This window comes from Siphateles boraxobius, unplaced genomic scaffold, assembly GCF_051911475.1.
Source record: "Siphateles boraxobius isolate OS27281-9 unplaced genomic scaffold, OSU_SipBor_1 77, whole genome shotgun sequence".
Classification (NCBI taxonomy): Eukaryota; Metazoa; Chordata; class Actinopteri; order Cypriniformes; family Leuciscidae; genus Siphateles; species Siphateles boraxobius.
Window position 1 is genome coordinate 20188444 of NW_027509205.1, and position 27705 is coordinate 20216148.

Sequence of the window (27705 nt, forward strand, 5' to 3'; positions counted from 1 at the left end):
TCTCCTCATGGTCTTTTTGGTGATTCTGTCAATACTGTCATAGATAGATTTCAGGAAGAGAAGAAACAGTCGGCAGCGTTTCAGAAATTTATGCCTCTTAAAATTCATGTCCCCGGTACTGCTGGGCGGGAACAGTCCAGGCCGTCAGTCAGCTCCTCACGTAGGGCGCAACAGAAGCAGAGTGTCGCGTCTTGCGCTCCCCCTTCCAAACAGTGGGACCAGACGCGGCACTCTCAGCCGAAGTCTTCTGGCAAAACTGATCTGAGGACAGTTATTATGGCTAAGAAGGCTTCGGCAAAGAGGAAGTCCTGACGCCACTGGCGGTCCCTGCCGTGGGAGAGAGGTGTTCACCGCATTACACGGTGCCCGCTCTTCTTCGGTGCCCTCAGGGGCCCGTTCTGCCAACCCCCCCTTCATGCCGGAGCACAGACGGTCCCAGCGAGCGCTTTTCCGAGGGACGCTCGCCCCCTCTGAGGAGGGTCTCAGAGCAGTTAAGCCAGTCATTCCCTTCCGGTGCGCCGTTACAGGGCGCTGTGTTTGCTGCTCAAGTTACACCAGAGGCCAGTCTCGAGAGACTGGTACCCTTAGTAGTATTTCTGGCAGAGTGGAAAAGCCTTCCAAAAATATCTCAGTGGGTTCTGCACACAGTAAAAAAGGGTTATGCTATCCAATTCAGGTGTCGTCCACCAAAATTCAGAGGGTTCCGCCCACAGTGGTGGGCCCCGAGCAGGCTCTGGTAATGGAACAAGAGGTGAAAGCGCTCCTTCTAAAAGGGGGCTATAGAACGGGTTCCTCCTCCCAGGTTGGAGTCAGGTTTTTACAGCCGATATTTCATCGTTCCAAAGAAGGATGGGGGGGTTGCGTCCAATTTTAGATCTGCGCCTGTTGAATCGCTCGGTAGGGAAGCTAAAATTCAATATGCTCACTATCAAGCAGATCGTGTCACAAATCAGATCCGAGGACTGGTTTGTCACGATAGATCTGAAGGACGCGTACTTCCATATTTCCATCCTTCCACAACACAGGAAGTTCCTGAGGTTCGCCTTCGGGGGCGAGGCGTACCAGTACAAGGTTCTTCCATTTGGCCTAGCTTTATCTCCCCGCACTTTCACGAAATGCATGGATGCAGCTTTAGCGCCCCTGAGGTTTCAGGGCATTCGTATCCTCAATTACATCGACGATTGGTTGATTTTAGCTCAGACAGAGCAGATGGCGGTTCAGCATCGAGATGTTGTTCTCGCTCATATGAGAAAGTTGGGGTTGAGGCTGAACGCAAAGAAAAGTGTATTATCTCCTTCTCAGAAGACCACTTTTCTGGGTGTCGTTTGGTATTCGATCTCGATGCGGGTGCGACTTTCTCCGACCCGCATCGCTTCGATTCTTTCAGCTATGAAACAAGTAAAGCTAGGCCAGCAACTCACTGTAAAACAGTTTTAGAGACTGTTGGGTCTGATGGCAGCAGCGTCCAACGTTATACCTTGCGACCTGTTGTACATGAGACCACTGCAGTGGTGGCTCCGGACCAAGGGATTCTCCCCGAGGGGAAATCCCCTCCGCACAATCAAAGTCACGCGGCGCTGCCACGTGCTCTGGTCATGTGGAAAGAAACCTGGTTCCTATCCAAGGGGCCTGTGTTGGGGGCTCTTTGTCGTCGCGTAACGCTAACGACGGATGCTTCCCTCACAGGGTGGGGGCGGTCATGAGTGGTCGTCCAGCCCAAGGTCTGTGGCAGGACCACCATCTATCATGGCATATAAATTGTCTAGAGATGTTGGCGGTGTTCCAAGCTTTGAAACACTTCCTAGCAGACCTCAGAGGTCATCATGTGTTAGTTCAGTCAGACAACATGTCGGTGGTCTCGTATATAAATCATCAGGGGGGCCTGCGGTCGCGTCCACTCTACAAGTTGGCCCGTCAGATCCTCCTGTGGTCCCAGGGGAAGTTACGGTCTCTGAGAGCTATGTATCTTCCTGGTTATTTGAATGTGGTAGCAGACTCCCTGTCGAGGCAGGGGCCGATGCCGGGGGAATGGAGGCTCCACCCCGAGGTGGTGGAGCTCCTTTGGTTGAGTTTCGGTCGCGCCGAGGTGGACCTATTCGCTTCCAAGGAGACAACGCACTGTCATCTGTGGTTCTCCATCAGTCAGCCAGCCCCTCTGGGGTTGGACGCTCTGGTACAGCCGGGGCTGAGGTCACGTCTGTATGCTTTTCCCCCGGTTGCTCTGCTACCAGGAGTTCTGGAGAGGGTTCGCCGGGACGGGGTCAGCCTACTTCTAGTAGCCCCGTTCTGGCCGGCCCGAGTATGGTTCGCGGACCTAATATCTCTTCTGGACGGCTCTCCCTTGGAGATTCCGATCAGGAGGGATCTACTCTCTCAGGAGGGCGGTACGATATTTCATCCCCGCCCAGAGTTGTGGAAACTGTGGGCTTGGCCTCTGAGGGGGCCCAGCTCATAGAATCTGGTCTCTCAACTGAGGTTGTTGAGACCATCCTTCACTCCAGAGCTCCGTCCACGAGGAAGTTATATGCCCTGAAGTGGAAACTTTTCACTTCTTGGTGTGCAGAACACCGGCAGGACCCAGTTAACGGCCCAGTGGGTGCAGTGCTGGAGTTTTTGGAGGAGCGTTTCTCTGCAGGGTTATCCCCCTCCACACTAAAGGTGTATGTGGCGGCACTAGCTGCTTTCCATGTCCCTTTCAGTGGAGTTTCTCTTGGGAGACACCCACTTATAACTCGCTTCCTTTGTTGCACTTTGAGGCTGAGGCCTGCAGTTCGTACAAGGGTGCCGACTTGGGATTTGGCCATTGTACTAGAGGGCCTTTCTTTGGCCCCCTTTTGAACCTATTGAGGAAGTTTCTGAGAAATTTCTCACGTATAAAACTCTTTTGCTGCTTGCAATCTCCTCACTTAAGAGAATCGGAGATTTGCAGGCCCTGTCGGTTGCACCCTCGTGCCTGGAGTTTTCGCCTGGTATGGTTAAGGCTTTTCTATACCCTAGACCAGGTTATGTCCCTAAGGTCCCTACTAATGCTGTTAGACCTACAGTGCTGCAGGCTTTCTATCCTCCTCCTTTTGTGTCATCAGATCAGGAGAAACGTAACCTTCTCTGCCCAGTTAGGGCGTTAGACGCTTACGTCCACAGAGCTGCCCTGTGGAGGAAATCAGAACAGTTATTTGTGTGCTTTGGTCCACCCAGGAAAGGGTGTCCCACGTCTAAACGGAGAATGTGCAAGTGGGTGGTTGAGGCCATCTCACTTGCTTATGAGTCGGCTGGTCAGTCTTCACCTTTGGCTGTACGAGCCCACTCTACTAGGAGTATGGCTGCTTCTAAAGCATCGTTGTCAGGAGTATCGCTAAGTGATGTTTGTGATACGGCTGTGTGGTCCTCACCGCATACATTTGTTAAGTTCTATGAATTGGACTTAAGTTCCACTCCTTGGGCGCAGGTGCTCTCGTCCTCTGTGCGCTAGTTCCCACATGACGGTCATTTGCTCCTATGGCGACGTGGGTATTGGCGTTCCCACAGCTTGACGCAGCTCGAGTTCCCTTGAGAGGGAACGTCTCGGTTACGTATGTAACCCTAGTTCCCTGATAGGGAACGAGACGCTGCATCGTTCTGCCATACTCCCAGCATGCCCGTTAGCGCTTCCTTCAGGCCTATCAGAAGCTGTCGCGCTTGTGTTTTGGGGGTGCTTTATAGTTTCCTGGTCGATGACGTCACACGCCTATGACGTTCCATCTCTCCATTGGACTGATTCCATACGTGCTTCATGACGCACACACACAGAGGCGTTCCCAAAATGACTTTTGGTAATGCAACAAAGTTGAGCAAAGTTCAAGTTTATGTAAATTTGTAATGCTTCAAGCGTCATGGTCATTGTGAAGTATTAAAATGCTGCTTAACAGATGCTTATGCCCAATGCTGAGCTCTAACCCTGCCATTAGGTGACGCTCTTACACTCAACACACAGGCGTTTGCCGCTCACTTGCATGTGCTGCGTTTATGACTAACTCACCAAAAGCTGTTCAGAGTCTGGAAAATGGGAACTCTGTGAAGTTTGATGTACACACACATGTTGCGTGGTTCCTGTCCTGACTGTTGCTGTGTGTGTGTGTGTGTGTGTCTGTGTGTGTGTGTGTGTGTGTGTGTGTGTGTGTGTGTGTGTGTGTGTGTGTGTGTGTGTGTGTGTGTGTGTGTGTGTGTGTTTTCAGAGACGTGCGCAGTCAATAACGGAGGCTGCGACAGCACGTGTCATGACGCTGTGACCGGAGTGCGATGCAGTTGTCCGGTGGGATTCACATTACAGCCGGACCGCAAGACCTGCAAAGGTACGAACACACACACTGAGATCATCCACTCCTCTGAAAGATCCATCTAATCCTGCCTGGTTAGAAGTTACATGCATCACGTCACTCTTCTGTCCTTCTGTGCTTTAAAGAGAAAATGATCAAATCACAGCCAATCAGAACAGATTTTATGTGGAGACAGATTTCGAGGTTTCAGTGAGAGCTAAAATTTCTTATCGCCTTTATTTGCAAAAATATTTAGTATATCAAAAAAGAGATTTATCGCTTGGCATTTTATCCATCCATCCGTCTATTGGCCTGTCTGTCTATCCGTCTATCAGATCCATTAAATAATATTAACAGAGATAACTTTTGATGTTGTAGTAAATATTGAAATTAACATTAATGCTTTAGAAGTATTTATTCTTTGTTAGTTCATGTTAACTAATATAAATGAAACAAATGAAACCTTGTTGTAAATCTCTGAGCGCAAGGCTACAAATGAAATCTCTGAATTGGCGAAATTTTTAGCCACCAAGATGAAATTTCCTTAAACATACCTCTCGCTCTTGAGCGCAAAAAAAGTCTATATGATTGAATGAATACTTAAGAAAATCAATAAGTGCCTGATGAACACAAAAGAGTTTAACGGACAATAAAAGAGGCGAAGAGCAAACTGGAAGTGGAGACTTGCGGGTTGTTTCGGCCAAGACTGGGAGCCTGCGTCGCCTCGAGCGCTCATAACGTTACGCTAACAAGACCGATAAAAGAACATTGAGTTTTATTAGTTCTGCCGTAGAAGAAACAAAGGAAAACATCCCCAGACAGCACTGGCACAAGAAGACACGAGCGGAGGAGCAGTTATTTCATCCAGATGATGCAGCCTCTCTCTGAGATGAACGCCTCATTTACTCCGATGATTCAGCTGTAATCAGAAACATCCAGACCAGCTCAATCAAAGCCTGATGATATACTGATCCCAGACTCTGAGAGAACAGACCAGAGGAGACGCGATCCTGTTCGAACCCCATGAGGTCTTGTGTTCCAGCACACGTGTGTCCGGCACAATAGAGCTCATCTTCGTCCATTTTCAGCCTGATCCTCCTCTCTTCCCTCATTTTTTCACTTCTTTTCTTAGAGTCCCATCGCTCAAACTGTAAAGTTTAGCTCATGAACAGTATTTATGTCTCGTTTTCCAGCACAAATTTAAATTGTAAAGAGTTACCACTTCATTTAAAGGGGAATCTAGTTAATTATTCTGACTCCATTGGCAGATTTTTTATGTTTTAAGCATAAAGTCACTTTTCAAGTAAATGTATCTAAATTAAAGAATGTTTCGATGTTTGTACTGGAAAACAAGACAAAAATACTGAGGAAAAGTGGCTGTGCAACTGTTTAAATATCGCAAACTTATTTGGACTTTAATATGTTACTTCAGAAAATAAAGTGCATTTCTCTGGTAAATTGTATGGTCGGTGAAGCAAAATTAGCAATATGGTAGCAATATTTAAGGCATGTTTTTATAGCACAGTATTTATACAGAGCTTTATATAACATAACAGATTGTTTCAAATAGCTTCATTGTGATAAATAGGAAAATAACAGAATTATTTTGCAAACTTCATCAAATATGAGATACATTTAAATTCTGCTGTAAAGCAGCTGTAAAAAGACAATTGTGTCATTATTTTTATTCACCTCGAGTCAGTTCAGTGTTGATTCAGTCCACTTCAATAACTGTGTAAATATCATAGTCTGCTTTTTACGAAATCACAAACAGTCTGCGGTCAAGGTGAATTCCTAGGTGAAATTAATTGAGAGTTGGGAGACTTTTTTTTCTTAAATATTTGAATTCTTTACACTAAGGTTTCATTGATTAACATTAGGTAACAATATTAGTTAACATGAACGAACAATTAGATTTTTATTAACTAATGTTAACAAAGATTAATAAATGCTTTAAAAATATTCCTAGCTAATGCATTAACATGTATTAATATATTATTTTTGAATAGCTAATGCATTAACTAATGTTAACAAATGAGACCTTATTGTAAAGTGTGTTATAAGGTTTTCAATTTTGTATTTTGTTTAAAGGAGGAAAGTAAAAAAAAATATATATATTATATGTATTATTATTTCTTTTTTTTCTTTTTTCTTTTTTTTCCGGATTCAAACAGTGAGCTGATAGTTTAAGCCCAGACAAATCTCGCATATTTGCGGTCAATCACCCCTTTTACCTTTTTATTATTTTCTCATTCATCCTCTCCTCCTGGTTTGAATCATGGTAAACTGAAAGCAACGGTACTAATCCTGTGCATGTGTATTTGCTCAAACTACCCAGTGTTCATTCCTCTCTCTCTCTCTCTCTCTCTCTCTCTCTCTCTCTCTCTCTCTCTCTCTCTCTCTCTCTCTCAGACATTGACGAATGCCGCATGAACAACGGAGGGTGTGACCATGTGTGTAGAAACACGGTGGGCAGCTTCGAGTGCAGCTGCAAGAAAGGATACAAACTTCTTACCAATGAGAGGACGTGCCAAGGTAGACTGGACAAGGAAAATGTTATGTCATTATGTTTAAAGCATAAACCTCACTAAATGAAATGTGAAGAGGGTTTGCTCGACCCCTTCCCTGCTGCTGGTTTTCTGCTCTCAGAGATACTGTGAACAGATTGCTTGTGATCCAGCAGGGTTTATGAGGTTTATGAGCTGGCGGTTAGTTTGGTCAGGAGAGCTTGGTGTTTAATACATGAGGAATCCCTCAGAGAACATTTAAGGTTATACCATCCTGCCAGTCTTCATAAACGCACACCTCCGATCCCGAGTCCCCTCGCTGGTCTTTAAAATGTTCCTGTCGATCGACACTATTGCACACACCAGGCCTGGGAATATTACTGGAAAAGATGGTTTGATGTCAGTCTATTCTGTTTCTAAATATAGACTCTCATTACAGCATCAGTAACACCTTTTCTAAGCCAAACACACTTCAGCCAACAACTCAGCATGATGAAAAGGGCATTGATATACATTTATATATATATATATATATATATATATATATATATATATATATATATATAAATTAAATGAAAAAGAAATTAAAAATTATATATTATCTATCAATTTTATATTATGTATCAGCCATGAAAGCAATTAATTAAATTAAAAAGCAATGATCAGGTCCGATTATATCCTGTCAATCAAAAGGAGGTGGAAAAACTGCAACTCATACGGTGTGTGAAGACAATCTCTCTTGTGTTGGATTAAGGGCTGCAAAGTTAACGACACAATAACGCATTAACATTTAAAAATAGCGAGGTTAAACCAGGCTCTATTTGACCCTATGAATGGTTGTCAGGTCTGCAGTTTTTCCATACACCAAACATTATTTGTAACGTGCCTCCCATCCAATAATCACAAAGAGATTTGTGACTTCTGATAAGAAACAAAGGCTGCGTCTCAATCAGCTCCTGAGCTCTCGAATCAGTATTTTGTGTAGATAAATTTGGGCACTGGTTCACTACACATTTGGGACAGTGATTACTCATGGCCAGGGCCATTAAATAAAATCATACATTTCGATTCTATCACTTAAAGTTATACCATCTCCGTGTGAGCTGATGTTCTCTTCTTGTTTTTCCTGTAACTCAGATTGGGTGGGTGTGGGAACGGCCTGTGCCCGTGTGCGGGTCTCTGCGGGGCAGGGAGGGCATCTCCTCCTGTCCGTTCAAATGCTGTAACCATTGTTGTAAGGAATGTCAAGTGATAAAATTATCCCTGACCTTTTGCCCTCATCTACAATAGCCTCCAGAACTATGAGAAACAGGATTGTCTGCCATTTGCTGGTTTATATCTGCAGCTTTCATCACTATTATTTTTGCTCATACTAAGGGTTAGAAGTTTAAATACTTTCGCATGTCAAGTCCTCTTTAAGTATAGTGCTTTATACAATAGAGATTGTTTCAAAGCAGCTTTATAGTGATAAACGGGAAATTAACGATTAGTGATGCAAACACAATTCAATTCTGCTGTAAAGGACCTCTACAGAAGATAATAGTGTCATTATTCAGCGTTGATTAATTCAGTCCAATAACAGGGCCGATGTTGCAAAATTCATCAATTATGAAACAAATAATAGCAGACAATAGTGTTATCATTAATTTCGAGTTTAGCTCTCAAAGTGTCATTGGAGTCAAACTGAAGATATTATTGAATACTAAGTGTCTTAGTGTACATGTGACGCTTTGTGCATGAATTATTAATTGATTATCTATATAGCATTTAACAGTTCTAAGAAGATTTGATATTTGCACTGCATATGTTTCCAGTAAATATATCTAGACATTCTTAAATCAAGTTACAAGAAAGAAAATTAAGAGTTTATGCTTAAAACAAAAATATACACTAATAAAGAAATATAAACTTAATTTAAAGTGAAAAACAAGTTTATTTTTCTTACTTTTTTTCTCGTAAAGTCACTTAATTTTGATACATTTTTCAGAAAACAAGACTTAATATCTTGTGTAATTTTGCCTCTCAAGTAACTGTATCTTGGTTTAGATGGTTGTACTGGAAAACAAAGCAAAAACACTGAGGAGGAACATCTTTTTTGCAGTGTAAAAGCTCTTGATGAATGACAGAGCAAGTAAAAGAAATAAGAAAATGTCATTGGCTGGGAGAATGTATAACCTGTTGAAAATAATCATTTTATCAGACCTTCAGCTACAAATCAGATTGCATAGTTGTCTTTCTGCATTGTTGTGATTGCATGTGTGTCGTTCGTGAGGAAACGAGTGGCTGAAAGGTGTAAACAGAATATTGAGCAGCTCTATCTCGGGATTAACAGCTTCAGTGTTCCCCTGCTGTCATCAACCCAAAGACCATCGGCGAGGACGGGACTTGTCCTTCAACACCTCTCAGAAAGCCTGGACACATTCCTCTGTCGCTTAAGAGCTTTCTGAAGTGTATTTAGGGGGAGGTGTTATCAGATCCCCAGTGTTCTTGAGGTGGGAGTTTGCTGATAAAGCCCCTCTGCGCTCCATAAACACACCAGCTGTCATTTTACTCTCACAATGCCATTGTTTCAGACTGCGAGATTAAGTGGGACCGGCATGCCTGTGTCTATAGGGGTGAAAAAGTCAGAATATCTCATTTTTCTTGGTTTGTGGTGCTTGCTAAGACTATTGCCATTACATTGCTCAGACTTCACTAGCCGTGTTTACATTACCCTTTAAATTGTGCATATTGAAATTGTGAATTGGACATACGGCCATGGAAACACATCAATTTCGCCAAAGACTCCCATATATATCGCAGAAACGTTTTTACGCTCGCATGAGGTGGTTTTTCAGGCAATTCGAAAAAGGATTATTTCACAAAAACTGCAATGGAAACAGTTGATCATTCTTTAAAGATGGCACGGTATGTTTGCACAGAAAACGAGACAGAGTTCTTTATTTAACTCATAAAAGACTAAAGTATTATGGGAATACTGGATTCTAACCAACAAAGAAATCCCACATTTATCAAGACATTAAAGCAGATATGAGGGAGAAACACCTTATATGTGTCGCTCACAAGTATAAAGGTCTTTTCTTGCCATTAATGTTCGGATAACACACCTACGTCTCCTTCGATTTAAAATACTGGCTAGAGCGGTTGCTGGGATATACTTTAACCCAGTGGTTAAATTGGGCCGGGGCTCTCCGGGGCTCAGCCCTGGCACATAAGTATTGAGTCAGTTGCCTAATGGAAATTATGTCACATAAAATTTGATGAAAGTGATGCTTTTGAAAACATATTTCTGACAATAAATGAAAGATTTTTGAAATGGCATGTCTATTTTGTCTCGGCGGAGCTGAGATGAGAACAATCGGAACACGGCCGTATTCTTGTTCAGCTGCTTAATCTCGTTGTCAGTCGACCAAGATCGCGCACGCGCATCAAGGTGAAAGGGATAAACGAATATTCCTGGGAGATCCGTAGTTGCGCGGGATGTGGAAGCGCGCAAAAGTTCCAGAAATGTACAAAAAGTGCCCTGGCCTTGAATGACAAGGTAAGGAAAATAAGACTAAATCAAAATTAAATAACCAAGACCAGGTTGACCATGTGATTTTTCTCAGGAGATGTTTTGAGCATTTTACTTCAGACACCGGATTATCAGCAAACTGCCAAGAGAACAACTAGCTGGCTACTCAAAATAAACTAGCAATATATTCAGTCAGCATATTTGTATTAGATCTGTGTGAATTACAGAAATATAAGACTTGATAGACCTACATTTACCAAGCAACCTTTCCACAAGGATAGATTGATTTTATTTTTGTGACTTGTGCATATCTTGATGAGAAATGATGCAGAGTAGGATGAGTGTGTGTGTGTGTGTTGTAGTAGTAAAGAGAGAGAATGGGAAAAGGAAGTGTGTGTGAGGTGGACCTGGTCACCACAGACCCAAATCTTCTCAGCTGTTGCTACCGTCATATGCTGCACTGTCTCTTCGTGTGGCACATTATGTTTGGCACATTGTATGAGTCACTATATCATAACAAGGTAATACAATGTGTAAATAAAGTGATGACTGATTAACAGTAATGTAAATGCTAAATGTCCTAATACCTGTTGATACTACAACAATGCAAAGTATATGCTCTTAACCTTGCAGTTTTTCATGTGTCATGTAATACTCAATTTCTCCATTTCTTTGAAACAAAACTCTCCAGAAAGTGCCATTTAATGGTTTATTTTTCAAAAAAAAAATCATGGGGGGGGGGCATACCCCCGGACCCCCCTAGGGAGAGCACCCCCACATAATAAATCCCAATTTAACCCCTGCTTAAACCTACCAACATCTGTAGCCATAATTTTTTTAATGACTTATCGCAAGAAGAAAAAATAACTTTTTAGTCACATAACATCAGTTGATTGGAAATGCCATTAGTTAAAAAAAAAATGTAAATGTTTTTTATCAACATTTAGAAAATATCGCAAAAGTTTTTTTCGTGAAACTGTAATGGAAATGCGGCTACTGTAAAATCGAACAGTAAAATTAACTAAATGAAATGAGTTCATTTCACATACTGAAAGTTCAATAATAGAAAAAAGTTAACATTAACTCAGTAATTGATTATATTAAGCTGAACTTAAACTGAATGAGTTGCGACAGATTAATAGTTCCCAGCAGGCTTTGCGTCAGACTGAGTAAGGAGAATAAATGTTGAAATTAAGTGTTATTTAGTGTGTTTTTGCACAAGAATTAAGGCCCTGACATACTTAAACATGGAAAAACAATGTCAGTCAACTTTTCTGCTATAAAGCATCTCCAGTGTGCTCATGGTTTTTCTTCCTGACGTCGACGAACTGAACAGAAGAAATAAATACGAGTACAGAGTATGTTTTCACGTCAAAGAAGGCGGAGCTCCTGAGTCACGGACCAATGGTTGTTCAAAGGTGTTTAAAAGCCGGAGCGAACTTCCTGAAAGTTTGCATTGAAAAGCTGTTTCGAACTCAAAGAACAAACTTCAAACAAACATCATTTTAGCCTGATTTTGTTTCAAAATGATGTCACACCAGATTGTTTTTCGATTTTGTTGAAGTATATCGGGGCCTTTAATTTAGGGATGTGATAGTCTCATTGCTAGCTTACATTAGCACATGCAAGTCTGCTATTGGTTGCTAGTCAAAATATTTTACTTGATATAATGTTTATGCAATCTAATTTCGATGAGTCAACTTAGTTAATATTTCAGTTAAATTGCAATTAATATTATTGTGCAAAATCAAAATCAACAGTTTTTCTAACTTAATCTTTGAGTTTGTTTACTTAAAAAACATTTGATTTTTTCAACTGATTACAACAAATATTTTGAGTTTTACAAATTTATTAGGGTTTAAAGTGTTGTGGCTAGGACAGTGTTGGGCAGAGACATTTGATATTATTTGTCTAAATGATCAGACTTTAAATGTTAATCCGGTTGATGATAAAACATGCAAAAATCCCACAGGATTGCATGAGGGAGAGACCCAAGCCATATCTAAAGACCAAAATATCACCTGAGGATGCAGGACTCCTTTCACTTGGACCAGTAAGAGGCCACCCTAAACACCCTAGCAACCACATAGCAACAAGACAAATATATAGAGGAAGAAAATCATTTTTTTTGCAGTGTGTGGCATCATAGCGGTGGGTTTGCATGGGTAAGCAGTAAAGACTCCCATTTTCTTCAGAAAATCTGGTTAATATTTCTAAAATAACTAACCCCCCTAAATGTTGCCCTTTTTTTTAGTGTTTCTAAGTTGTTTGTTCCTGGTATCCACAGTACAGAGAGCTGAAATGTACCGATAAAAGAATGAGAGAATGTGGCGCTGCACGAACACACACCTGCTGTCAGACTAACACCCAAACACTCTAATAATACACTTTCTGGCATCTTAGAAACAGCCTGACCTTCAAAACAACTCAAAAAAAGAGTTTATACACCCAGACACACACACACACACACACACACACATATATATATATATATATATATACATACATACACACTCACACACAAACACACACACACACACACACACACACACACACACATATATTTAACATCTGTTGTTTTAAATCTGATGCTCTGAAGCTGGCAAGATTATAATTGAGTAGTTGACGAATAATATGATCTTTTCATTCAGTAACCAATTTTAGGTGCTATAACTGGCCATGGTGTCTTTTTTCTACTGTTTTTAGTCACATTTTAATGATGCTACCAAAGTCTGGACATGAAAAATGTTGTTTCAAATTGTTTTAGATGAAGAATAGCATGTCACACTTGCTATGTTTCCATCCACCTATTTTTATGCAAATATTGGGATGTCGCATAAAAACAATGCAGGCTGGAAACACCAAAATGCACCAAAATACAATAAAAAATGTATACGCTCAATAAAGGTGAATAATTTTTCTGATATCTGATAAGACGACATGCTCATAAACTACAATGGAAACAAATTTACCGAATAAATCCCTCGACGAGCAACAACAAACGTCTCGGTTACGGATGTAACCCTAGTTCCCTGATAGGGAACGAGACGCTGCGTCAAGCTGTGGGAACGCCTCTGGGTGTGTGCGTCATGAAGCACGTATGGAATCAGTCCAATGGAGAGACGGAACGTCATAGGCGGGTGACGTCATCGACCAGGAAACTATAAACCAGCCCCATAACACAAGCGCGACAGCTTCTGATAGGCCTGAAGGAAGCACTAACGGGCATGCTGGGAGTTTGGCAAAACGACGCAGCGTCTCGTTCCCTATCAGGGAACTAGGGTTACATACGTAACCGAGACGTTCCCTTTCAAGGGAACTCGAGCTGCGTCAAGCTGTGGGAACGCCAACACCCACGTCGCCATAGGAGCAAATGACCGTCATGTGGGAACTAGCGCACAGAGGACGAGAGCACCTGCGCCCCAGGAGTGGAACTTAAGTCCAATTCATAGAACTTAACAAATGTATGCGGTGAGGACCACCCAGCCGCATCACAAACATCACATAGCGATACTCCTGACAACAATGCTTTAGAAGCAGCCATACTCCTAATAGAGTGGGCTCGTACAGCCAAAGGTGAAGGCTGACCAGCTGACTCATAAGCAAGTGAGATGGCCTCAACCACCCACTTGCTCATTCTCTGTTTAGACGCGGGACACCCTTTCCTGGGTGGTCCAAAGCACACAAATAACTGTTCTGATTTCCTCCACAGGGCAGCTCTGTGGACGTAAGCGTCTAACGCCCTAACCGGGCAGAGAAGGTTAAGTTTCTCCTGATCTGATGACACAAAAGGAGGAGGATAGAAAGCCTGCAGCACTGTAGGTCTGACAGCATTAGTAGGGACCTTAGGGACATAACCTGGTCTAGGGTATAGAAAAGCCTTAACCATACCAGGCAAAAACTCCAGGCACGAGGGTGCAACCGACAGGGCCTAAAATCTCCGATTCTCTTAAGTGAGGAGATTGCAGCAGAAAAAGAGTTTTATACGTGAGAAATTTCTCAGAAACTTCCTCAATAGGTTCAAAGGGGGCCAAAGAAAGGCCCTCTAGTACAATGGCCAAATCCCAAGTCGGCACCCTCGTACGAACTGCAGGCCTCAGCCTCAAAGTGCCACGAAGGAAGCGAGTTATAAGTGGGTGTCTCCCAAGAGAAACTCCACTGAAAAGGACATGGTAAGCAGCTAGTGCCGCCACATACACCTTTAGTGTGGAGGGGGATAACCCTGCAGAGAAACGCTCCTGCAGAAACTCCAGCACTGCACCCACTGGGCCGTTAACTGGGTCCTGCCGGTGTTCTGCACACCAAGAAGTGAAAAGTTTCCACTTCAGGGCATATAACTTCCTCGTGGACGGAGCTCTGGAGTGAAGGATGGTCTCAACAACCTCTGTTGAGAGACCAGATTCTATGAGCTGGGCCCCCTCAGAGGCCAAGCCCACAGTTTCCACAACTCTGGGTGGGGGTGGAATTTCGTACCGCCCTCCTGAGAGAGTAGATCCCTCCTGATCGGAATCTCCAAGGGAGAGCCGTCCAGAAGAGATATTAGGTCCGCGAACCATACTCGGGCCGGCCAGAACCGGGCTACTAGAAGTAGGCTGAACCCGTCCCGGCGAACCCTCTCCAGAACTCCTGGTAGCAGAGCAACCGGGGGAAAGGCATATAGACGTGACCTCGGCCACGGCTGTACCAGAGCGTCCAACCCCAGAGCGGCTGGCTGACTGATGGAGAACCACAGATGACAGTGCGTTGTCCTTGGAAGCGAATAGGTCCACCTCGGCGCGACCGAAACTCAACCAAAGGAGCTCCACCACCTCGGGGTGGAGCCTCCATTCCCCCGGCCTCGGCCCCTGCCTCGACAGGGAGTCTGCTACCACATTCAAATAACCAGGAAGATACATAGCTCTCAGAGACCGTAACTTCCCCTGGGACCAAAGGAGGATCTGACGGGCCAACTTGTAAAGTGGACGCGACTGCAGGTCCCCCTGATGATTTATATACGAGACCACCGACATGTTGTCTGACTGAACTAACACATGATGACCTCTGAGGTCTGCTAGGAAGTGTTTCAAAGCTTGGAACACCGCCAACATCTCTAGACAATTTATATGCCATGATAGATGATGGTCCTGCCACAGACCTTGGGCTGGACGACCACTCATGACCGCTCCCACCCTGTGAGGGAAGCATCCGTCGTTAGCGTTATGCGACTACAAAGAGCCCCCAACACAGGCCCCTTGGATTGGAACCAGGTTTCTTTCCACATGACCAGAGCACGAAGGCAGCGCGGCGTGACTTTGATCGTGCGGAGGGGATTTCCCCTCGGGGAGAATCCCTTGGTCCGGAGCCACCACTGCAGTGGTCTCATGTACAACAGGCCGCAAGGTATAACGTTGGACGCTGCTGCCATCAGACCCAACAGTCTCTAAAACTGTTTTACAGTGAGTAGCTGGCCTAGCTTTACTTGTTTCATAGCTGAAAGAATCGAAGCGATGCGGGTCGGAGAAAGTCGCGCCCGCATCGAGATCGAATCCCAAACGACACCCAGAAAAGTGGTCTTCTGAGAAGGAGATAATACACTTTTCTTTGCGTTCAGCCTCAACCCCAACTTTCTTATATGAGCGAGAACAACATCTCGATGCTGAACCGCCATCTGCTCTGTCTGAGCTAAAATCAACCAATCGTCGATGTAATTGAGGATACGAATGCCCGAAACCTCAGGGGCGCTAAAGCTGCATCCATGCATTTCGTGAAAGTGCGGGGAGATAAAGCTAGGCCAAATGGAAGAACCTTGTACTGGTACGCCTCGCCCCCGAAGGCGAACCTCAGGAACTTCCTGTGTTGTGGAAGGATGGAAATATGGAAGTACGCATCCTTCAGATCTATCGTGACAAACCAGTCCTCGGATCTGATTTGTGACACGATCTGCTTGATAGTGAGCATCTTGAATTTTAGCTTCCCTACCGAGCGATTCAACAGGCGCAGATCTAAAATTGGACGCAACCCCCCATCCTTCTTTGGAACGATGAAATATCGGCTGTAAAAACCTGACTCCAACCTGGCAGGAGGAACCCGTTCTATAGCCCCCTTTTGAAGGAGCGCTTTCACCTCTTGTTCCATTACCAGAGCCTGCTCGGGGCCCACCACTGTGGGCAGAACCCCTCTGAATTTTGGTGGACGACACCTGAATTGTATAGCATAACCCTTTTTTACTGTGTGCAGAACCCACTGAGATATTTTTGGAAGGCTTTTCCACTCTGCCAGAAATACTACTAAGGGTACCAGTCTCTCGAGACTGGCCTCTGGTGTAACTTGAGCAGCAAACACAGCGCCCTGTAACGGCGCACCCAGCAGGGAATGACTGGCTTAACTGCCATGAGACCCTCCTCAGAGGGGGCGAGCGTCCCCCGGGAAAGCGCTCGCTGGGACCGTCCGTGCCCCGGCATGAAGGCGGGGTTGGCAGAACGGGCCCACTGAGGGCACCGAAGAAGAGCGGGCACCGTGTAATGCGGTGAACACCTCTCTCCCACGGCAGGGACCACCCTCAGCATCCTGACGCCAGTGGCGTCGCGACTTCCTCTTTGCCGAAGCCTTCTTAGCCATAATAACTGTCCTCAGATCAGTTTTGCCAGAAGACTTCGGCTGAAAGTGCTGCGTCTGGTCCCACTGTTTGGAAGGGGGAGCACGAGACGCGACACTCTGCTTCCGTTTGCGCCCTATGTGAGGAGCTGACTGACGGCCTGGACTGCTCCCGCCCAGCAGTACCGGGGACATGAATTTTAAGAGGCATAAATTTCTGAAACGCTGCCGACTGTTTCTTCTCTTCCTGAAATCTATCTATGACCGTATTTACAGAATCACCAAAAAGACCCTGAGGAGAGAGCGGAGCGTCCAAAAGAAAAGCTTTGTCTTTTTCTTTCATACCAGAGAGATTTAACCATAGATGCCTCTCTGCGGCCACCAGGGCTGCCATAGTACGGCCCATTAGCTTGGCCGACTCCTTGGTGGCGCGCAGAGATAAATCTGCAGCCTGACGCAGTTCGCGAACTACGTCAGTGCTGACCTCTTGAGTGTCACTCACATCCTTTAATAAGTCAGCCTGGTATGCCTGCAAGATGGACATCGTGTGCAGGCACGCCGAGGCTTGACCGGCCGCCGAATACGCCTTACCCACTGAAGCTGACGTACTTCTAAGAGGCTTAGAGGGTAAAAGTGGTGCTTTAAAAGAAGATGCAGCTTCCGCAGAAAGATGACTAGCAAGCGCCTCTTCTGCTTTGGGCATCGCCCCATAACCATGATATTTAGCCCCCACAATGTTTGAATAAGTGGAAGTTTGAGGGCTAAAAACACGATAAGTGACCGGCTTTTTCCACGATCTCGAAACCTCTGTGTGGAGATCAGGGAAGAAGGGCAAGCACCGCCGTGGAGGTTGAGAACGGAAAGGCAAAAATCTTTCATCTAATTTAGATTTTTCTCTAGACTCCTGCCTAACAGCTGGCCACTCGATGCTTAATTTAGAAACAGCACGAGTGAGCACCTCAATAAGCTCCTCACTTTCGGGAGAGCGAGATGGCGAATCATCGACATCTCCCGCATCCAGACTAACAACATCCAGATCCTCAGAACTGGATAGTTGCAGTACTGGGGCCTCAGTTCGGGGGGAAGAAACCGCAGAGCGTGCTTCCGAACCCGAGACTGAGGCACTGGATCTAACAGGTAAGGGCTGAGATAGGGCAGAGCCCGTCTCAAGCCCCGCTGTTAGATCCATCTGCGATCCCCACGAATGACGTCGCCGCTCAGCCTCGGCATAAGCGGGACCCGATCCGCGGGGATCGCGAACCGAACCACTCTCCTCAAAGAGTGATCGGCGGGAGCAGAGCGTTCTAAGAGGCAAATGCTCGCAATGCTCACAATCAGCCCCCTCGAGAGCTGACTGGGCATGCTGCACTCCCAAACAAACAACACATAAGCTGTGTGTATCCCCGCTCGTTAAATAGCGCGAGCAGGGAGGAACACACTTCTTAAATTGTTGTTCGCTCGCCATTGTCTCTCAATATAATATATATATATATATATATATAGTTTTTTGAAATAGTGAAACTCCTGCTTAGTGACAGACAAAAACACTTGAGACAGATCCACATATAGCGCTTACTGAAGGCAAAGAAGCTGTCGCGCTTGTGTTTTGGGGTGGCTTTATAGTTTCCTGGTCGATGACGTCACCCGCCTATGACGTTCCGTCTCTCCATTGGACTGATTCCATACGTGCTTCATGACGCACATACGCAGAGGCGTTCCCACAGCTTGACGCAGCTCGAGTTCCCTTGAAAGGGAACTGACATGACTTTGCCTCAGCAGAGGATGTGATTGGATAACTGGACTAACCAGCAAACGAATCGCATTGCGTAAATGCAGTCTCAAATGACGGTTTTGTTGTTTGGAAATGCTTGAGCTAAAGTCTGTCATCAGAATGATTTGACTTAATTCTTCCCAGAAGCGTCTCACACGATTAAGTTCTCAAACACCAGCATCCGAACGCAAGAGATCATGACAGCGTTTATTGCATTTCGTCTGACGCTCTGAGACGCAACTCCTTTATGATGGAGGAAAAAGAGCCACAGTGGTTCCCTGATTGCTGCAACTCCTTTTTTATTACTGACTTTCTTTGGCGCCAATTTCCCAGAAAGTGACTGTTTTGTTTTCTTGAACACATGGTACGGAAACGCTGCTCTATTCGCAAATGTTTATGCGACATTCCAATTTTGCTAAAATAAAATGGCAACTTTGGATGGAAACATAGCTATTGATACTGCTTGACATGTCATTTCAACTGTCCAAATGCACAAAATTAACCTCTTAGAAGGCCCATGCTAGTCAAGGGTGTTGTTTAGCTTCAGTTGCCTTTGGAAAACAAGTGAAATCCAACTTTTTACACTAAATCCAGGCAGTGTTGAGTCTCCTAATCATAAGAAGCATGTGGGGGTATTTATTTTTGCCTGTGGAGTCTATAAAGTCCTTCAAAGTTATTCTCCAACTGAGCCGTGGAGTGATATCAGCCTCTCACATCCAATCCCAGAATTGATATTCACCGAAGGCGAGAAACAGTGCAGACACCAGTGAGGTGATTTGTTAGATTGAACAAGGGTTTCTGGGGCGTGTATTGATTGTGTAACCTTCAGTCATGGAGCTGTGCTTTCACAAGCCATGACTGATGAAGCTGCTTCTTGCTAAAACACTTTGAGGTACTTTAACTTGAGGACAATGTGGCCTGAACTGATCTGCCAAAACCATAGGCTTGTTAACTCTTTCGCCGCCAGCGCTTTTTTAAACAATTTGCCTGCCAGCGCCAGGATTTTTGATCGTTTTCACAAGAGTTTCATGGCCCCCAGAATATATTGTTTTATGAATATCTGAACATGCAATATATAAAAAAAGAAAAAAGAACGAAGCCTCTGCTTTTAGACAAAAACAACTTTTTTTCGTTTTATTCTAGCTTCCTGCATTTGATCAACACTTGAATGTGGGTAAGTTTCATAAAAAAAAAAATTTTTGAGCAAAAAGCTGAGAAAATTGCATTTTTGTCTAAGACTACATCTGGATCAGATTCAGAACGATGATCCAAACCTATATGGAGTAGATCGAGTCCATCAACACCCCCAAAGCTTCACAGTCGCTCGTCCTGGATCGACTTTTTATTCTGTAACATTTGGCAGTTTTGATTGATATGCTGTTTAATGTTCATGATTGCGTTATTTTACATATGCATCTGCTTACATATGCTATCACGAACAGTATGCTACAGTATTCTTTCAGACGATGTTATAGTGCACCTATGTAGATTTTTACTATTTAATAGGTAAACTAATTTTGTTCTTGCTTAATGAGAATCTATGGAAGCTTGTTTCTGTCACAGAATAAAACATTTTAAAAGATAATTGCGACTTTTCTTCTCACAAATTTGAGATATAAAATCAGAAATGCATGAAAAAAACTCACTATTCTCACTTTTTCGCAATTCTGAGGAATAAAGGCAGTCTTTTTTTCCTTAGAATTTGACTTTAAAAACACGCAAATGCGAATTTATATTCGCATTTGCGCATACAATTCTTTCAGAATTGTGAGATATAAACTCACTTTAAAAGGTCAGTTTAATTCAGACTTTTTTCCTCAGAATTGCGATTCTGACTTTATATCTACCAATTGCTTGTAATAAAGTCAGAATTGCAAGATTATTTCTCACAATTACGAATTTATAACACGCAATTGCGACTTTGTCATGCAATTCTGAGAAAAAAAAAGTCAGAATTGTGAGATAAAAAGTCGCAATTACCCATTCTGTGGCGGAAACATGCATCCATAAGAATCAGTGTTGTTATTGTTTAAAAATATGCGAATTTGGGGTGAAATATGACCTGCACATTTTTTTGTGGGATTCACCCAGACATAGATGAGGTGAACAGGGAACTTCTGCAGTAATGAGTGAAGTGGCAGTTAACAAAATCCAGAGACTAACCCGAAACAGTCTCAAGTTATGACACATGCTGTGGGAGCGTTTAAGGGGAAATCATTTCCATATGTCCTGAGGAAATAAGGATGAGGGGGTTAAATACCTTGGCTCTAGCCAGGTAATGTGTGTTAATGAACAGCAGAGGGTTTATTAAGGCCTAATTGGGGATTACTCTGAAATGATTGACGTCAGATGGAGTTGAGGGGAAGGACGCCACATGGTACTGTTCATCGTGGCTACCGGTCTGATGTTTTGAGGGCTTCACAATTTTCCACACTAGTGTGAATTCAACGGTTATATGAATAAAAGTGCTTGCGTTTGCTGTTTCTGCAGATATAGACGAGTGCTCTTTTGACCGGGCGTGTGACCACACATGTGTGAACTCACCTGGAAGTTTCCAGTGCTACTGCCACAAAGGTTACGTCATCTACGGCGTGGCTCACTGCGGAGGTACGTGATGCATTGTGGGATTTTTTCTGGAGAGTTTTGTGAGTTTCTGTGTTTCAAGAATATCTAAACATGATACATTTACTTGAGAAGCAAAATTACTGAAGATATGATTCTGATTTGACTCAATGCTTAAAACAAATTAAATACGGATTTAAGAAAAATTAATTTAATTTAAAGGGAAAACAACTTTTGTTTTCTTGTTTGAAGTGTAAAAGTGTGCATTTTGTTATCTAACATCGTTTTGCTCCTCAAGTAAATGTATCTTGATTTAAGAATGATATTCTTAGATATTTGTACTGGAAAACAAGACACAAATACTGAGGAAGAAAATAATTTTTCCAGTGTAGAGAAACTTCTAATAGATAACTCATGTTGGTAGACTCACTAACTCTACCTTGGGCAAAAACATCCAATGAAAACTGAGACTTTCCTATATAAATGCTCTTTAGTTTCCTCGGGCAGCAGTCAGGACACTGAACCAATCTTTAAAATATGTTCAGCTTGGTGTAAGGCACTTAACTAGATTACTTAGCAAATAACATTTATAACATTTACAGTATATCTGTGAAATAACTGGTACTTACTACTTTTGGATGGTCAGGATGGAGGTCTCTTGTACACTGCAAAAAAAGCTAATTTCTTCCTTAGTATTTTTGTCCTGTTTTCCAATACAAATATGTAAACATTCTTAAAGGGATAGTTCACCCTCAAATGAAAATGAAGTCATCATTTACTTACCCTGGTGTTGTTCTAATGCAGTATATTGTTCTTTCTTTTTCTGACCACAAAAGGGAAATAAAAAAATAAAAAAAGTCCCGCTCGCGCTCGGGTACACGATAGGGTTTGGTGAAAAACAACCAGAAATTGAATGTAAGGAAAAGCCTGACCTTGGCCGACATGCGTGTTCTTGAGACTCCATTAGTGCCACAGTTCACTCCGACTCACCCAGAAAACCAAGATTAATAGATACGCAACATGAAATACGACACCTAGAATTCCCCAAAAAGTATCCATGTACTTAACATAGTTAAATATCTCCAGGCCATCACTCCATTTGTCTGATGACAGTCAGAATGACAGCTGACAGATGTGAACACAATGTACATATTCACCACAGAGTACATGGATTGTATTTTTATGTCGCGTTTTTGTTATTCTTGATTTCTCACAACTTGTGTGCTTTTTCTGGGCGAGTCGAAACTGACTTCTGGAAAGTTCAGGAAACAAGGCTTAATATATTAAGTCATTTTGCTTCTCAAGTAAATGTATCTTGATTTAAGAATTTTACTGGAAATCATGGCAAAAAAAAAAACCAAGTATACGAAAATAATTTTTTTGCAGTGTAAATAACCAATTTCAGATAAACCCAGTGTTAAATGGCATCCAGAATCAAACCGTGGCTATCGTGGTTTCTTCTCGTCTAAGTGTGTGACTCTGGGCTGCACCAGTGCACTTGTTTCAGGGTTGATTAAGCAGACGAGGACAGCTCATTTAGTGATATATGTGTACTATTGTTGAGATGACCAGAAATAATGAATGTGTTTCTCTCTGTTAGCTTTTAGATAACACCTAGATTAATGAAGCGCTCTCTTTTGTCTATGGAGAATGGTCGCCAGTTTCCCATTGACGGCTTATCTTCAGGGAAATAGATGTTAAAGATTGACATATTATGTCCTTTTTCAGTCTGGATTTTATTTTTGGGCTTTACTAGAATAGTATGCTTGAATGTTCAAAAACACAAAATTTTTCTCATATTCTCCATTGTTGCAGCTCGTCTCTTCCCAGTCTGTCAGTAACGCTCTGTTTAGTCCCTGTCTCTATGAAGCCCCTCCTTCTGAAAAGCACACTGTGCTCTGATTGGTTGGCTGGATCAGTGTGTTGTGATTGGTCAAGTGCTTCAAGTGTGTTTGGGAAATGTCCCGCCCCTTTCCATAACCGCCAGTTTCAACACACTACTATCTAACTCAACCAGGCCCCGCCCCTTTATTCTGCGTATGAATTATTTAAATGAGGAATATTGTGACATGTTCGTTCCCTTAAGAAACTCAAGACTACAATGGAGGTGTTTCAGGGAGTTCAGAAACAGTGACACTGATATAGAGAATAACTTTGTACTTTGCAGAGATTTTTCATGCTCAAACAGCAACATTACACACTAAATGAACACGTTAAAAAGCACAACATGTCCCCTTTAAAGCTGCAACAGACTTTAGTTCAGAATTGATTGTTGCAGAGTTTACACTACAGTAACAGTACACGTACAGTATATACTGGTTTTAGTCTTTCTCCATTCAGTAGATTTGAGCTGGATTTTATCATGATTTGATATAGCTGTCTGTGGGTGTTAGCAAGAAGGTCACCTGCCCTAAAAGGGACTTTTTAGCTATAGAAGTGTCAGCCTAATGTTGTTTTCTCTTACCCTGTCACCCTTCCTTGATCCTTAAATTAATGAAGGCTCGGTATCCAGACAGGGAAAGGAAATGTGAAAGTGAACGTTTTAGCCTGGAGCCGGTTCAAATCTGATGGGGAATAAGAGATCGACACAGAGAAGGGAAACCAGACTAGCCTAGCAAGCAAGCTCTTTATTTCTTAAACAAACTCTTGCACTCCCAGTTGAAACACACCTTTTCTCTCTGACTCTGTTTCTTATACACTCGATCAAACTTTCTTCCTCTCATTTGCCTTTGGATTTCTCTGGATTTTTTTCTGCTGCTGGTTTTGTTCCAGTGTTGGGATGTATTTTTAAACTCTAAAAAAAAGTTTAGAGAGTTTATTAGAATGTGTTTTACAAGAAAATACTATTTCAGATTTTCTACTTTAAAATGTCACTTTAATTAAAAGTTACCCACTGTTCTTTTGTAATTACTTTCTGTAAAGCAATTTCTGAGTGAAAATTGTTTCTACACCAGTTTTTTTCTGTAAAAATTGCTAATGCCAACTTGTCTAATTTTTTATCTTAGCCTTTAGTCCATAAGTGCATCCCAATTCACAAACTTATTATTAACCTTTATTTAACCTTTATTATGCATTATTCTATAAAGTTTTGTAGTGTAAAAATTAATTTTCACACTGAAAATTCCAATAAGGAAAAGTGCACTTTAAATATCTAGATGATACTCTTAATTTACCATGAAAGAAATTTGTGAAATGTTACATATTTAAACGGTTAATGTTTACATAGTGCATAGATTAATTAATTTATAGTGCATAGTTTAATTAATTTATAATGCGTCATTTAGGACACAAGTCATGTCTGTTGGATCAGATCAGACCAGGCCTGTCTGTCTAGTCACACTGAAAATGGAAGGTCAAATGGAGTGCAATGCATTGTGGGATACAGTGTTGGTTGCTCTGGTTGTATACTGCAGTAGTTTATCCAGAGAGTCTGTGCATACTGTAAATTCAGTTGAATGCCCATATTTTTCTTTAAATCAATCAATAATTTATTTGTCAATTAATGTAAGAACAAAGATAGTCGAAAATTTGGCTAAACAACATCAAATAAGTTCTGGCATTCAACAGCACTGCACATTCATCATACAGGGGGAAAGTCATAACACAAATACATGTATTTAAATGCTTACATCAGCTTCATTTAGCCTTTATTATAAGCCTTCTCAAAGAGATATGTTTTTAGTTTTTCTTTGGAAAGCAATTCAGTCATTATTGTTCTAACAAATGGCCTTTAAAACAAAGATCAGATATTTGTAATTGTCTTGTTTTATAGATATTGATGAGTGCAGCATTAACCGGGGCGGCTGTAAATTCGGATGCGTGAACACTCCGGGGAGTTACGAGTGTACCTGCCCTCCTGGGTACAAACTGCTCTGGAACAGGAAGGACTGTGTCGGTATGTGGACAAGAGTGCCACCTAGAGGACATTCAGATGTCCCTATAACATAACTTAACTCTTATGTTTCAGATGCAAATGCCAAAGAGTGCTTTCAGTTGCATATGTCATAAATATGTCAATTCCTTGTCTTTGCAATAATGATAGGACCAATGAGATGGTTTAATGCATACTAATACAGGACAAATGCAATGTTATTAAGTCAAACCTATAGTTTCTGCACATCATACAGAGCTCGTGAAATGTGCGTCCAGTCTGGTGTCCCCCAAAGCCACCCTCACTTGCAGTAAGACGGGGAAAAAAGAGAGCTGCTCTCTCACATGTGCATCCAAAGCACATTATCTGTCAGGTACATACCAATATCCCACCAAAAATACTTTGTAACTTCAGAATAACCACATAACACACTTGACCATTCAACTCTAAAGCCAATTTGGGTTTTACGTTTCACAGAATCAGACAGCAGTTATTCTGTAAGCTGTGGGATACCCATCCTGCGAGGTAAATCCCAGAGCAGATTAAACGCCAGCAACATCCACACCTGCATAGGTAAGATCATACACAACGTCCTCTTAACACCTTCCTTGTCTCAAGAGCAAATGAATATTGGTTATTAATCTTCCTCAAATAGGGTACACTTTGGTGTCTCATTGTATTTCCTTTTTAACAGTATACTGTAGGTGCCCATACAAGTGATCCCATTTGTGTTGTAAATACTGTTATAGAAACTGTTAAATATATTAGCTATGTGTGTATTAATAACTATAAATCAATATTTGGCCATAAACTAGCTAGCTCTGCTGAGTATCAGTTTAACCCTTAAAGACCCATACAACCGCCGCCGGCTAAACATAACTGTTGTTCTTTAATGTTTAATAACTTTTGAACTGCTAATCCAACCTGTATGCTTTAAAAAGTCCCATACAGAGGATATTCACAGCTTTTCTGTGGTATCAGGTTAATCACGTTTGGACATTCAGATGCTCCGTAGTGAATGTGATTGCGTCATCAAGTTTTGATCAGCGTTGATTCGTCAAAGAAACCCATGCGGTTTGTTCCTCTGAGCAAGACACTACAGGAAAAAAATATTTTGTTTTTGTTGTTTTTCATCCACCAGTCTATTTTGAGATTTTTGGCTTTTCATAACATGTTGTTTCAGGCTAGTGGAAAGAAAACATCAAAATACACTTTAAGTGTTTATAGTATTGCACTTTATCTATATGCGGCTGTAGATTTCAATTACAATGCATATCTGTAAAGTGTTAAAAGTTTTTTTTTTCTCCACTTCACCAGCACTTATACACACCAAACTTTACAGTTTTATTCCCACCTATATTCTTAAGGTGTTTACATACCAGTTTGTTAATATATAATTTGCCTGATTTTATACAAAATTTTAATTCTAACACATGGTGAAATTTTATTTTGTTCTGGCTGTTCACAGTATTTTCTGATTTATGGAGTGATAAAAATAGATATCCGAAATTCCCTCAGTAAAAACCTGTAACCCTAATTTGTCAACTAAATGAAACAATAATTTTGAACCTGACTTTATCCAATGTTCAGATTTATTAGTGCACATTTAATTAGACAGTGCCTCATTTAAATGTGGAAACTTGTATTACAAAACAAAATAACTCTTATAGGGGTGACAGAATGCAAACCAAGTTTACATATAGTTGTATAACAGCAGCTCGATGGGTAAAATGGCTATACAATGGCCAGAATTTTAAAATCCTATGTCAGCTCCTTGATATGAAAATCTCAAAATTTTAAACTGCAGCTGTAAAACGGTCGGATCTCAAATCAGCTCAGATGTGACGTAACACTTGGGGGATTTCCTTATTTGGATCCGGTCTGTACCTTTGTTACGCCCCTAAATTTACAGTTTGGTCTAGTCTCGCGCAGCTCAACTAAATATTCATGAGCATACCATAAAAGGGGGAAACCGCTCTTTCATTCTGGGGCTATTTCTCAGGGCTGCATTAGGGCGAATAAAAGAGCCACCGGGGCATTTTCAGCCCAACCAATGTTACATACCCTATTTGGAGACCTTAAGGAACAGTGTGAAATACCCTATAAAATCATTCTATCACCCCTTTAATGTAATTAATCAACTGTAAATATGGTGATATTATTAGTTCAGTTTTTTACCCTATTCATCTGTGGTATAATGCCTTAATTAAGGCTAAACTTGCAACGCTGTTACCTGTTCTGGTGTAGGTTTTGGTATCACTTCATTTTACACTACGTGCACTTTCAATGTACTCACAATGTACTTACAGTGTTCATGGGCTACGTTAAGGTTTAGGGGTAGGTTCAGGGTTAGCAACTAGTTAGTGTCATTAGTAAAATAAGTACATAGTATGTTCATGCGAAACAGGACTGTAAAAAAAGTGCTACCTATTTTTTGGGGTTTTTTTGTCTGATTAATTTTGTTGTTTTTAATAGTAATAAATCAAATAAATCACAGTCAAAGGGTATTTAAAAACCCTTATGGGAATGGATGCCACATATAAAATGAATTAGAAAATAAAACAGATCAAACTCATATATTAACGCATCTCCTGTTGTTAACAGTCAACATTTTC

The 27705-nt window shown here is 42.1% G+C and overlaps 1 protein-coding gene across 7 annotated transcripts in view; it reads left to right on the forward strand.

Moving 5' to 3' along the window:
• The window catches only part of scube3 (signal peptide, CUB domain, EGF-like 3), a 167101-nt gene that overhangs the window by 117178 nt on the left and 22218 nt on the right, over positions 1 to 27705 (forward strand). For 4 of the 7 annotated variants that reach the window (XM_077218590.1, XM_077218589.1, XM_077218593.1 and 1 more), the window contains 6 exons: positions 4212 to 4328; positions 6705 to 6827; positions 21148 to 21264; positions 24992 to 25114; positions 25347 to 25463; positions 25568 to 25663. In XM_077218590.1, the coding sequence (XP_077074705.1) occupies positions 4212 to 4328; positions 6705 to 6827; positions 21148 to 21264; positions 24992 to 25114; positions 25347 to 25463; positions 25568 to 25663 (693 nt within the window). The remainder of the gene's footprint in view (positions 1 to 4211; positions 4329 to 6704; positions 6828 to 21147; positions 21265 to 24991; positions 25115 to 25346; positions 25464 to 25567; positions 25664 to 27705) is intronic. The other 3 variants (XM_077218591.1, XM_077218596.1, XM_077218592.1) reach the window with 1 other exon arrangement.